General features: G+C 58.7%; 1 protein-coding gene across 1 annotated transcript in view; it reads left to right on the top strand.

The window, feature by feature from the left end:
* The window catches only part of LOC144940803 (protein sidekick-2-like), a 223,213-nt gene that overhangs the window by 154,601 nt on the left and 54,491 nt on the right, over window positions 1–14,121 (top strand). The window contains 5 exon segments of the mRNA XM_078867226.1: window positions 3,205–3,319; window positions 4,413–4,633; window positions 5,378–5,461; window positions 6,658–6,852; window positions 8,038–8,154. Of these exon segments, the coding sequence (XP_078723352.1) occupies window positions 3,205–3,319; window positions 4,413–4,633; window positions 5,378–5,461; window positions 6,658–6,852; window positions 8,038–8,154 (732 nt within the window).

Here is a 14,121-nt window from a genome sequence, read left to right as displayed (position 1 = left end):
TCTCATCTCACTCTACTCCCCTCCACGCACTCTCCCACCTCTCCCCTCTCATCTCACCCTACTCCCCTCCACGCACTCTCCTACCTCTCCCCTCTCATCTCACCCTACTCCCCTCCACGCACTCTCCTACCTCTCCCCTCTCATCTCACCCTACTCCCCTCCACGCACTCTCCTACCTCTCCCCTCTCATCTCACCCTACTCCCCTCCACGCACTCCCCTGCCTCTCCCCTCTCATCTCACCCTACTCCCCTCCACGCACTCTCCCACCTCTCCCCTTTCATCTCACCCTACTCCCCTCCACGCACTCTCCAACCTCTCCCCTCTCATCTCACTCTACCCCCCTACACGCACTTTCCCACCTCTCTCTTCTCATCTCACTCTACTCCCCACCACGCACTCTCCTACCTCTCCCCTCTCATCTCACCCTACTCCCCTCCACGCACTCTCCTACCTCTCCCCCCTCATCTCACCCTACTCCCCTCCACGCACTCTCCCACCTCTCTCTTCTCATCTCACTCTACTCCCCACCACGCACTCTCCTACCTCTCCCCTCTCATCTCACCCTACTCCCCTCCACGCACTCTCCCACCTCTCCCCTCTCATCTCACCCTACTCCCTTCCACGCACTCTCCCACCTCTCTCTTCTCATCTCACTCTACTCCCCACCACGCACTCTCCTACCTCTCCCCTCTCATCTCACCCTACTCCCCTCCACGCACTCTCCCACCTCTCCCCTCTCATCTCACCCTACTCCCTTCCACGCACTCTCCTACCTCTCCCCTCTCATCTCACCCTACTCCCCTCCACGCACTCTCCCACCTCTCCCCTCTCATCTCACCCTACTCCCTTCCACGCACTCTCCTACCTCTCCCCTCTCATCTCACCCTACTCCCCTCCACGCACTCTCCTACCTCTCCCCTCTCATCTCACCCTACTCCCCTCCACGCACTCTCCTACCTCTCCCCTCTCATCTCACCCTACTCCCCTTCACGCACTCTCCTACCTCTCCCCTCTCATCTCACTCTACTCCCCACCACGCACTCTCCTACCTCTCCCCCCTCATCTCACCCTACTCCCCTCCACGCACTCTCCCACCTCTCTCTTCTCATCTCACTCTACTCCCCACCACGCACTCTCCTACCTCTCCCCTCTCATCTCACCCTACTCCCCTCCACGCACTCTCCCACCTCTCTCTTCTCATCTCACTCTACTCCCCACCACGCACTCTCCTACCTCTCCCCCCTCATCTCACCCTACTCCCCTCCACGCACTCTCCCACCTCTCTCTTCTCATCTCACTCTACTCCCCACCACGCACTCTCCTACCTCTCCCCTCTCATCTCACCCTACTCCCCTCCACGCACTCCCCTACCTCTCCCGTCTCATGCTCTCCCTCCCGCCCCAAGTCACGAGAGCAAATACTTAGCCTCATTCATAATTCATGAAGGAATATTTAAAATGCAAATTCCAAACAGATTAAGTGGGACGCTGCTGTTGTGTTGGTCCAAGTGTTTGTTCCGAACTGTGTTTGTTCAATCAATATTTGATTAACTCGGTGTCCCACTTGATCAGACCAACTTGGGGATTCGAGTCCTCGGAGCGGAGAGCGTGAGAGCACAAAGCGAAGAGTCGGGCATTGGGTGCGCCCAGCAGTGACAGCCCTCATCCTCTACCATCGTGCTCACGGTGGTAGCAGCAGTACGTTCAGGGACACGCTTTGGTCAACCCCTGTCCACCCCCCCCCCCCCCCACACACACCCTCTGTCCACCGCCACTGCAGTGTCCACCCCCACCCATAGTCCCCACGTCCACCCTACCCGCCCGCCTCCCCGTGTCCACCTAACCCCTAGCACCCAGGGGAGGCTGAGGCAGCGGGGAGTGTGGGGGGGAGGTGTGGGGGTGGAGGGAGGAGGAGGGGTCGGGGGAGCTGTGCTCACCGACCGGAAAATGGAGCGGAGAGAATCCGCGACAAACGGCAGCGGATTAAAGAGAATTAATTTGGGCTGCGGGCGGGGGCGGTGCGGGGGTGGGGGGTGCGGGGGTGAGGGGGGTGCCGGGGTGGGGGGTGGGGGTCATCCCCCACCCCCGCAGCCGTGGTGTGAAGACGCTCGACATCTTGGGCCCGCGTGGCAGCTCCCCACAGTGGCCTGCTGCTGCTGCTGAGGAGCGGTGGCGCCGTGGTTAGCGCGCTGCGCTACCAACCCGGCACAGGCCCGATTTCGATTCCCGCTCACGGCAGCCGCCGACGACCACCAGGGACGATTATCCGAACCTCTGAACCGGTCCTGGGCACCGCCCCTGTGGTCGACTCAGCCTCAAATGAGTGTACATGGTGCGGTGCGTGAACATCGTCGCTGGGGGGACGAAGGCGGCCGGGCGTGGTTTTTATTATTATTATTTAGAATGCGGTGCGCAGCGGGCGGTGGCGAAGTGCGCTGTGAACTCCGGTCACCTGAGTTCGATACCCTTCGATGGCTATCATCAGTGGCTGAGTGATTTTTAAGAACCGGCCCTGACAATCCCCCTCCCATGTCCGTGACACTACTGGCGAGAGCCAACAACAACCACAACAACAACCACAACAACAACCACAACAACCACAACAACAACTACAACAACAACCACAATAACCACAACAACCACAACAACAACAACCACAACAACAACCACAACAACAACCACAACAACAACCACAACAACCACAACAACAACCACAACAACCACAACGACAAACACACAGTGATGGTTGTATTTGATTATGCATTTGTGAGTGAATGCGAAATTCATGATGATGCTGCTGATGATAATCATAATGTATTTTATAGTGATTGTGTATTTCATGATTATGTATTTGAAAACAATGATGCTGCTGCTGATGCTCCTGCTGCTGCTGATGATGATGCTGCTGATAATGATGCTGATAATGCTGCTTCTGCTGCTGCTGATGATGGTGATGCTGCTAATGATGATGGTACTGATGATGCTGCTGTTGCTGCTGCTGATGATGGTGATACTGATTATACTGATGGTGCTATTTCTGCTGCTGATGATGATGCTGTTAATAATGATGCTGCTTCTGATGCTGCTGCTGCTGATAATGCTGCTGCTGATACTGATGATGATACTGATGATGATGCTGCTTCTGATGCTGCTGATGATGATACTGATGATGATACTGATGATGCTACTGCTGCTGCTGTGTAGATGGGGAGGGAGAGGCCGAAGCTGTATACGTGCGCGTGGTGATGCCACCGCGGAACGCGAGCGCTGGGGCGTCCGCCGCGAACGAGCCGACGTTCGAGTGCGTGGCCGACGGCAGGTAAAATACGAAGTCGTCATCAGCTGCAGCAGTAGCATCAGCTGGAGCAGTTGCATCAGCATCGGCAGACTCACTCTCGTCGTCATCATCGCCGGCGTCGTCATCGGCAGGAGCAGCAGCGGAAACACGATCATCATCGTCGTCGTCATCGTCGTCATCATCATCGTCATCATCATCATCGTCGTCGTCATCGTCGTCATCGTTGTCGTCGTCATCATCATCATCATCGTTGTCATCATCGTCGTCGTCATCATCATCGACGTCATCATCATCGTCGTCGTCATCATCATCGTCGTTATAATCATCGTCATCGTCGTCATCATCATCGTCGTCATCATCATCATCGTTGTCATCATCGTCGTCATCATCGCCCGCGTCAATATTATCAGCAGCGGCATCGTCATCAGTGGCGAATAATAATTCATCTGAACCGGTCCTGCCGCCTCCCCAAGGTCTACTCAACCTTAAATGAGTGCAGCACATCGGTGCGTGCGTGTTAAGACCGCCACTGGGGAGACAAAGGCGGCCGGGCGCCGTGCTCACCACCCACCCTCTTCGTGTGCCGTGCCGGCCTTCACAGAGCGTGCTCGCTAACAGCACTTGCCCCTCATAGTCTCTTAAAGTCTACAGGGGGTATCTTTGTCTTTGGTGGCAGTGGTGTCGTGATGCCGCGGGGAGCGGCAGTGTCGCGGTGAGCGCCCTGCACGAGCAGACCCGGCGACCCGAGTTCGATTCCCGCTCGTGGCCAACACCAGTGACGATTATAACCTGAACCGGTCCCGCGCTGCCCCTTAGGTCGACTCGGCCTAAATTGGGTACCGAGTGCGATGTGTTTAAAAAAAAAAACATCGCCACTGGGGAGACAAAGACGGCGGCGGTGTCGTGATGCTACCCACCCCACCCTCTTCGTGTTCCGGTGATCATATAGGTCGCTCGCGATCAGCACTTACCCTACAGTCTGTTAAAATCCTATACGGGGGATCTTTGGTGGCTGGTGGTGGCTGGTGGTGGGTGAGTGGTGGTGTGAGTCCGTGAGTCCAACAGCCGTTGCCTCTCTGACGTTGTCATCCCCCCCCCCCCCCACGTGTCGCAGGCCCGTGGACAAGGTGAGCGTGACGTGGCGCGTGAACGGCGTCCCCGTCTCCGCGGGGGTCACGGACTTCGGCCGCCGCCTCTCGCTGTCGCCCCCCGCCGCCTCGCCCCCGTCGTGGGCCGGGGCGCGCGGGGGCGACGCGGCGCGGGTGGAGTGCGAGGCGTCGCTCGTCGGGGTCGACGTCCCGCCGGTGTCGCGGAGCGCGTACTTCACCCTCCTGGGTACGCGCGCGCACGTGGAGACACGTGGAGCCACGTGGAGACAGCGCACGTGGATACACGTGGAGACAGGGGACGTGGAGACAGGACACGTGGAGACAGGGGACATGGAGACACGTGGAGACAGCGCACGTGGAGACAGGAGACAGGTCACGTGGAGACAGGGCACGTGGAGACACGTGGAGACAGCGCACGTGGAGACAGGTCACATGGAGACAGGGCACGAGACAAAGACGCTGGGACACGCACAGAGACACAGGAGAACAGAGAGAGAGAGACACTCACAAACTTCAAAGACAAATATTCCCCCGTATAGCCTGCAACAGACTGTCGGGGCAAGTGCTGTTCGCGAGCACACTCTATGAAGGCCGGCACGGCGCACCAGGGGGTGGGTGGCCAACACCACGCCCGGCCGCCTTCGTCTCCCTAGTGGCGATGTTCACACACCGCACCAGTTACTTATTTGAGGCTGAGTCGACCTAGGGGAGGAGATCCATGACCGGTTTGGATAATCGTCCCTGGTATTGGCCGTGAGCGGGAATCGAACTCGGGTCGCCGAGTTCGTAGCGAAGCGCCCTAACCGCTACACCACCGCTCCCCACACCAGAACACAGCAGTAACACAACACACTGACACAGCACTGACACAGCACTGACACAACACACTGCCACAGCACTGACACAGCACACTGACACAACACACTGACACAGCACACTGACACGTGCCAACTGCCCCCCCTCTCCACAGAGTCCCCCCACTTCATCGTGGAGCTGGAGCGGAGCATTGTGGGAACGGTGGACCAGACGATCGAGATCCCGTGCCGCGCGACCGGTGCGTCTGGGGGGGGGGGTCACGGTTAGGGTCAGGGGTCAGAGTCTGGGTCGGGCTTAGGGATGGTGGATTAAGGATGGGCTTAGCGATGTGTGTGTGGGGGGGGGGGGGGGTCTGTGTGCGTCTGTGTGTGTATTTTTGCTGAGTCTTAATTAAATCAATCACGGCATCTGCAGGGGATAACACTCCCGCCTGTCCCGTTAATCCCCCCCCCCCACCGCCTTGCCCACCCCACGCAAACTGCACCTCGGAGTCACGGCGGCGGGTTAAACTCGGAGCGAGGTGCCCGGGTCAGTGACCGCGGGCGGCAAAGGGGGTTGTGCAAATGCTGAGACGACTCAAGGCAAACGCGGGGGGTCAAGGGGGGGCTGCAACAGCACGCGCGTGATCACCACGTGTGATGCACGCGCCCTGACACGTGTACACGTGCACGCGCCCTGACACGTGTACACGTGTCCACGCGCCCTGACACGTGTGCACGCTATAGGAGGTGTACACCTCACCCCGTATCACCGTGCACGTTGGGCGGAAGCGCTAATGCAGCGAACCGCACAACCAAACCGGGCGACCCGAGTTCGATTCCCGCTCACGGCCGACACCAGGGACGGTTATCTGAACCGGCCTTGAGCCTCCCCTAGGTCGACTCAGCCTCGAACGAGTACCCGGTGCCGCGGGAAAGCGTCGCTAATGGGGGAGACAAAGGCGGCCGTGTGACGCTTAGCCCCCAAAAGGCTGTTTCACGCTACACGGCGCGGTAGTGCAAGCGGGGTGTGTGGTGTGGGGTGGGGGGTGTCTTTGTCTTTGTGCCATCGGGCGTTCGGTACCAGCGGTGTCAAGATCGGCCTCAGTGGAGGAGGCTCGTGAAGGACGCTACTGGGCAGTTGGAGGCGGTCGCCCTCCAACAACAACGGAGGGCGGAGGAGCGACGCTCACAACAACGAGCGGAGCGCCGGGTGGCTAAAGCACAGCAAGTTGGCACAGTAGAGGGCACAGGTGGTGCATCAGCCAGTCGTCTCGATCATCTCGGTCAGTCGACCCGTGGCACCTGCTGGGTCTGCCCCGTGACCTCCTGCCAGCGGGCGTTCGACACTTCACGTGGCCTCAAGGTGCACATGGCCTGGCACAAGCGTCGTGGTGACGTCACCGCCACTTAGTGGCGAATGCCGGTTGTTGTTGTTGTTGTCTCTGCGATGCAGGATGGCCTCGCCCGTCGCTCTCGTGGTACCGGGACGCGGTGCCCGTGCGGCAGCTGCAGGAGGGCCGCCTCCGCGTGCTGCCCGGAGGCGCCCTGCAAGTGTCGCGTCCTCGCGAGCGCGACTCGGCCGTGTACCAGTGCGTGGCGCGCAGCGCGGCCGGCGAGGCGCAGAGCCACGCGCACGTCAGCGTGCTGAGTGAGCGCTCGCTACTCCTCGTCCCCGTGGCTCGCTCCTCTTCCTCCACCACCACCAACTTCTCCTCTTCTACCCCCGCCCGCCCAGATCGCCCGCCCGCCCGCTCGTTCATCCGCCGTGTCTCGCTGCTCCACGACGTCCTCCTCGTCCCTGTCCTTCCCTCCGTCACTACCTCCTCCTCCTCGTGTCTCACCTCCTCCTCCACCTCCTCATCCCTGTCCTTCCCTCCGTCACCACCTCCTCCTCGTGTCTCACCTCCTCCTCGTCCCCGTGTCTCCCTCCTCCTCCACCACCTCCTCCTCGTGTCTCTCCCTCCTCCTCCACCTCCTCCACCTCCTCCTCATCGTCTCTCCCTCCTCCTCATCCCCCTGACGACAACCGCCAGACCGTGCGTGGTAGAGTCTTGGCTGCTAACCTGGTTTTGAAAGCGCCAGTATTTGTGTCTTGCGATAGTGTCCCTTGACATCCGAGCTTAATTAAACTCAACAATTTTTTGTTATTTTACCAGGTAAGGCCCCACTGAGCTATATCGCTCTTTTTCAGAAGCGGCCTGGCCACAAATGATAACCCAACGAAGCGACTTATCATCGCCGTGCGGAAATTTATAGCAGCAAAATACTCTAAAGGCGTGTTCATTGTGAATGTGGAGGGGAAAACCCGAGGGCCCGGAGAAAAATCGACGCCACCACGGGCAGAGAAACAGAGAGAGAGAGACACGCAAATTCCAAATAAACTGTAGGCGTCAGGGTAGGGATCGAACCGACTACCTCCTGTATACCAGGCGAGGTAGTTAACATCTCCTAGCCACCGAGGAGAGATGTTAACAAAAATAACAATTTTCTGGCCCCCCCCCCCGCTCCTCTCCCCCCCACTCTAACCCCCCCAACCCCCCCCCCTACTCTAACTCCCCCAACCCCCCCCCCCACTCTAACCCTCCCAAACCCCGTACTCCACTCTAACCCCCAAAACCCCCCCACTCTAACCCCCCCCCCCCCACTCTAACCCCCCCAACCGCCGCCCCCGACTCTAACCCCCCCAACCCCCCCCCCCCACTCTAACCCCCGCCCCCCACTCTAACCCCCCAACCTCCCCACTCTAACCCCCCCAACCCACCACCACTTTAACCCCCCCAACCCCCCCCCCCACTCTAACCCCCCCCAACCCCCGCCCCCCTGCCCCCCCCAGGCTTCGCGCCCAACATCACGCGGGGCCCCGTGGAGGGGGTCCTGGTGGAAGGGGACACGGTGGTGATCCCCTGTGACGTGCAAGGCGCCCCCAGGCCCACGCTCACGTGGCTCAAAGGTGAGGGAACCCGCGACAGCAGCTGAGTTCGATTCCCGGGACACGCCTTAGGTCAGCGGCGAGTGAATCATCTCAGCCGGTCCAGCCGCCTCTCCTAAGTCGACTCAACCTTAAATGAGGACCTCGTGCGCCACTGAGGAGACAAAGGCGGCCGAGCTTGGTACGAGCCACCCACCCCCAGGTGTTCGCTGACAACACTTGCCCCAAAAGACTGCTAAGGCTATAGGGGGATCTTTTGTGTGTGTGAACGTGTGTGTGTGTGTGAACGTGTGTGTGTATGAACGTGTGTGTGTGTGAACGTGTGTGTGTGTGTGAACGTGTGTGTGTGAACGTGTGTGTGTGTGTGAACGTGTGTGTGTGAACGTGTGTGTGTGAACGTGTGTGTGTGTGTGTGAACGTGTGTGTGTGTGAACGTGTGTGTTTAGGTGGTGGGGAACGGTAGTGTAGTTCGATTCCCGCTCCAGGCCAACACCAGTAACGATTATCTGACTTCCCCTAGGTCGACTCAGCCTCAAATGAGTACCTGGTGTGGATGAGTAAACATCACGACTAGGGAGACAAAGGCGGCCAGGAGTGGTTTATGGCCACCCTTCGTGTGCCGTGCCGGGCTCCATAGGTGCTCGCTAGCAGCACTTGCCTCGACAGCCCGTGAAGGCTACACGGGGGATCTTTGTCCGTTGTGTTGACGTGTTTCTTGTGGGAGGTGGTGGAGCAGTGCTTAGCAAACTGCCAACGGGTGAGCGCCGTGGGTCAGCGAGTGGAGTGAGTGAGGTGGGTGGCTGTTTGTATCGCTGTGAGCCAGTGGGTGACACGATAATTGGTTGGGCGAATAAGTTGGGTGAGTGTTGAGCGGGTGAGTGGGTGGGTGAATGAGTCATTGCATGGGTGAGCGAGCGGTGACGACTTTGTGTCAGTGTGAGTGAATGGGCACGCATGGGGGAGTGAGTTGGTGATTGAGTGAGTGGGTGCGTAGGGGAGTGGGTCACTGGGTGTGTCAATATCTAGTGAGTGGGCGAATGAGTTGTTGGTGATTGAGTGGATGGTTGTGTGGTTCTCTGGGTAAGTGGGCAAGTGGGTGACTGCGTGTGTGTCACACACACACACGTGTATTATGGGGAACGGTAGTACAGCTGTTAGAGACACTGGGGTTGCAAAACCCGGCCACCCGAGTTCGACTCCCGCTCACGACCGATAACAGTGGCGAATATTTGAACCGATTCTTGGGCCTCACCGGGTCGACACGCCGCCGCCTCGCGTGTGCCGTGCCATCCTGCGTAGGTGCTCGCTAAACATCGCACTTTGGCAGCCGAAAATATTTCGAAAGCTACACGGGGGTGTGAGTTTCCCTCTTTGTCTCTGTACGGATTCCGCGATCCACGAGGGAATGCGCTGACGCGGCATTGTGGGCCCGCGTTGGGTTATTCGCGGTACATTTCTCATTAAACACGAATTGATTCATCAGCTAACGACCGGTGCTAAACGAGATTTCTCGAGTCGCGCGTGCCGGTGTGTGTGCGCGTGTGTGTGTGTGTATTGCGCTGGCTGGGTCATGTAGCCCGCATGCCCAGCCACCGCATTCCTAAACAGCTTTTGTTCGGCCGGATCGATGGGGGCTAAACGGGTGCGGCACGGGCTAGAGAAGAGATGGAGTGATGTTGTAGAGGAGGATGTGGAGCTGAGTGGACCTGCCGATGACTGGTACCAGCGGTGTCAAGATCGGCCTCGGTGGAGGAGGCTCGTGAAGGACGCTGCTGGGCAATTGGAGCCAGTCGCCCTCCAACAACAACGGAGGGCGGAGGAGCGACGCTCACAACAACGAGCGGAGCGCCGGGTGGCTAAAGCACAGCAAGTTGGCACAGTAGGGGCACAGGTGGTGCATCAGCCAGTCATCTCAGTCGTCTCAGTCAGTCGACCCGTGGCACCTGGGTCTGCCCGTGACCTCCTGCCAGCGTGCGTTCGACACTTCACGTCGCCTTAAAGTGCACCTAACCTGGCACAAGCGTCGTGGTGACGTTTGCTGTTTATTCGGATGGCGGAGTGTACTGGGGAGTGGTGGCGCAGTGGTTATCGCACTGCGCTGCCACCCGGCGACCTCCCCAGTTCGATTGGCGCTCAGGACCCACGGCAGTGGGCGAATATGGAACTCGCTCACAGGCCTCGCCTAGGTCGACTCAGCCGTTAATGAGGATCTCGTGTGGTGGGCAAACATCGGAGTCAGACCACGTGCTCGCGCTGGAGAAAAGCGATGAGCTGAGCAGCGCTCTTTCACAGATGATGAGTAGGGGGGTGGGGGGGGCACGGGGTCAGAACGTTACAGCACTGGGGAGACAAAGACGGCCGGGCGTGATGTCGGTCACCCACCACTTCGTAGGCGCTCGCTTAATGGCACTTGCCCCAACAGTTTGTTGAAGGCTTTACGGGGAGACGTGGGGGGGAGTGGGGATCTTTGTCTTTTACCTTTGCCGCATTTCCAAAACGCCACGAGATTGCAACACTTCAGGTGACACCTCCCTTCGCCTCCCCCCCTCATTGTTTCCCACTAACCCCCACCGCGTTGTTTACCCCAGTATCGCCCCCCCCCCCATCCGCACTTCCACCTCCCCCACCATCACCACCCTTCCCCGCATTGTGTTGCTTTGTATTTATGCAAAGTGCGTTAATGTGCATTTAATTAAAACTAATCATTGTAACAATTTTAATGCAATGTTTGCTTCCGCAGTTTAATTACTCACACTCGAAATTAGACACAGCGGTTGTTCCCGCTGCCACCATCACCACCATCATCACCATCGTCACCGTCATCATCACCATCGTTGTAATTATCATCACCATTGTCAGCATCACCATCATCGTCACCATCAGCGTCATCATCACCATCATCATCACAATCGTCATCATCATCACCATCGTCACCATCAGCGTCATCGTCACCATCACCGCCATTATCATCACCATCACCGCCATTATCATCACCATCACCGCCATTACCACCACCATCATCACCACCATCACCACCGTCACCACCGTAATGGTAACGGTGGTGTAGCGGTAAGCGAGCTGCCCTCCGAACCCGACGGCCCGAGTTCGATTCACGCTCACGGCCAACAGCGGTGGTACTCACAACGCACCGGTGCGGTGTGCAAACATCGCCACTGGGGAGACAAAGGCGGTCGGGCGTTGCGCCGGCCACCCACACCCTCGTGTGCCACAGTGCCGGCCTTCGTAGGTGCTACTCGCTCACAGCACTTGCCCCAACAGTCTGTTGAGGCTGCAGGGGCGTTGGGGGGATCATTGCCTTTGTAATATGGCGCTGCACGTGGCGATGACGCGTCATCATCAACACGCGTGTCGAGTCTACGTGGTGTTTAACCACTCACTGCTTGCGCGGCATCTCTCTAATATCTGTGTGTCATGTGCATCATTACATCCCCCCACCCCACTTCCCTCACCGCGATGTGAGTGAATTTGCTCGGATGAAGTGATCGACTCTCGCTTCATCCACGGTCTCCTGGGACTTGCAGAGATGAGGGGAGGAGGAGGAGGAGCGGGGGGGTAGGGGGGAGGGGGTGAGTGAACACCCCCTCCTTGACCCCCCCGTCAGGGGTGTCGAGGCGTCAAGTCGGCATCCCCACGGGGACCCCCCCCCCCCACACCCTCACAATTCTTTAGACCCCCCCTCTCCCCCTCCTCCTCCACGCCCAGCATCGCGAAGGCGATTGATGGAGAGGGATGTGAGCCCGGGGCAATTGGCCCTCCGTTGATTCTCCACCCGGGCGCCTCGAGCCCTCAACGAGATTATTCTGTGATAAATAAACCGACCGGAGGGGGCAGTGTGGGGTGGAAGAGGGGAAAGGGTGGGGGAGTGGTGGCGCAGCAGTTAGCCGCGACGCGCTCAGAACCTGGCGACCCGAGCAGTCGGCGGACGAGTGATATCCGAAGAGGTTCATCGTTGACCAGCGTGGTGAAGTATGGTCAAATAACCCCCCCCCCCCGCGCCCACGTGATCACCACTAGAGCGGGACACCTCCATCCGGCTGCGGGTTGAGCAAAATGTTGTCAAATCCTCGCGGTCCGCTCCAATCTCGAGTTAGGCGGAGATGGGAATGGGCGGGAGGAGATGGGATGACATCTGAGGCGCTAAGAGGAGATAAGAGAAGACAGATGTGTGTATAGGAGGAGACACGGGGAGACAGGGGAAGACGTGGAGAGGAGAGGAGACACGAGAAGACACGGGGAAGACGTGGAGAGAGAGGAGACACGAGAAGACACGGGGAAGACGTGGAGAGAGAGGAGACACGGAGAGACACGGGGAAGTCGTGGAGAGAGAGGAGAGGAGACACGAGAAGATATGGGGAAGACGTGGAGAGAGAAGAGACACGAGGAGACACGAGGCGACACGGAGAGACACCGAGAGACACGGGGAGACAGGAGAAGACGTGGAGAGAGAAGAGACACGGAGAGACACGAGGAGACACAAGGCGACACGGAGAGACACCGAGAGACACGGGAGACGGGGAGACGTGGAGAGGAGACACGGAGAGACACGGAGAGACACTGAGAGACACGAGTAGCCAGGGGAAGGTGTGGAGAGGCAGGAAGGGAGAGGCGGAGATCACCGAGCGAGTGAATTTCGTTTGCGCGGCACGAGAGGGGTGGGAGCGTGATGCTGCGTCTGTGGCACGCGAGACACTCGCTATGGATGCCTCGTGTCTCTCTCTCTCTCCGACACGGGGAGAGAGAACTCGCACACTGTCTCTCGCCTCGACACATTCCCCGCTGACTCGGGTGGACGGGGCGAGGGAGGGAGGGAGGGGTGTTAAATACACATGAGCAGATGTTCGCTCTCGGAGAACGCGGAATCAGAATCTTGATTTATCCTGCAGGAATCCGATGAGCTGTGAAGCTTTTTCCCCACAGGCGTCCAGTAGGGGGCGGGTCAACACGTTGCGACGACAAACAATGCCGCAGCAACATAACAATAGTAGTGCGAAATAGAGAAAATATAAGCAAGTCATTGCGAATGCATAACGTAAGAATAACACAAGAACATACATCCCTGCCGATTTGTCGACACTAAATGGAAGCTTGCACGATGCAGAACAACAACAAAAACCGTTACAGACGGCGGGGCATGGACGGCATGGACCACGTGGGCACGCGTGGTCTCACGGTCACGCCGAAGAGCACGCGCCTTGAACGAGAGCCTCGCTCCCATTGGAGGAGCCACCCTCTAACGAGAGCCTCGCTCCCATTGGAGGAGCCACCCTCTAACGAGAGCCTCGCTCCCATTGGAGGAGCCACCCTCTAACGAGAGCCGCGCTCCTATTGGAGGAGCCGCGCTCTAACGAGAGCCGCGCTCCTATTGGAGGAGCCACCCTCTAACGAGAGCCGCGCTCCTATTGGAGGAGCCGCGCTCTAACGAGAGCCACACTCCTATTGGAGGAGCCGCGCTCTAACGAGAGCCGCGCTCCTATTGGAGGAGCCACCCTCTAACGAGAGCCACACTCCTATTGGAGGAGCCGCGCTCTAACGAGAGCCGCGCTCCTATTGGAGGAGCCACCCTCTAACGAGAGCCGCGCTCCTATTGGAGGAGCCGCGCTCTAACGAGAGCCTCACTCCTATAGGAGGAGCCACCCTCTAACGAGAGCCGCGCTCCTATTGGAGGAGCCACCCTCTAACGAGAGCCGCGCTCCTATTGGAGGAGCCGCGCTCTAACGAGAGCCACACTCCTATTGGAGGAGCCACCCTCTAACGAGAGCCGCGCTCCTATTGGAGGAGCCACCCTCTAACGAGAGCCGCGCTCCTATTGGAGGAGCCACCCTCTAACGAGAGCCGCGCTCCTATTGGAGGAGCCACCCTCTAACGAGAGCCGCGCTCCTATTGGAGGAGCCACCCTCTAACGAGAGCCGCGCTCCCTGCGTAGAACCACACTCCTCTAATGAATGCGCGTAACGCACGAGAGCACGT

The sequence above is a fragment of the Lampetra fluviatilis genome, chromosome 23 (genome assembly GCF_964198595.1).
Source record: "Lampetra fluviatilis chromosome 23, kcLamFluv1.1, whole genome shotgun sequence".
In the NCBI taxonomy this organism is placed as follows: domain Eukaryota; kingdom Metazoa; phylum Chordata; class Hyperoartia; order Petromyzontiformes; family Petromyzontidae; genus Lampetra; species Lampetra fluviatilis.
The sequence above is the reverse complement of the archived record's forward strand: the minus strand, read 5'-3'. Positions and strand labels throughout refer to the sequence as shown.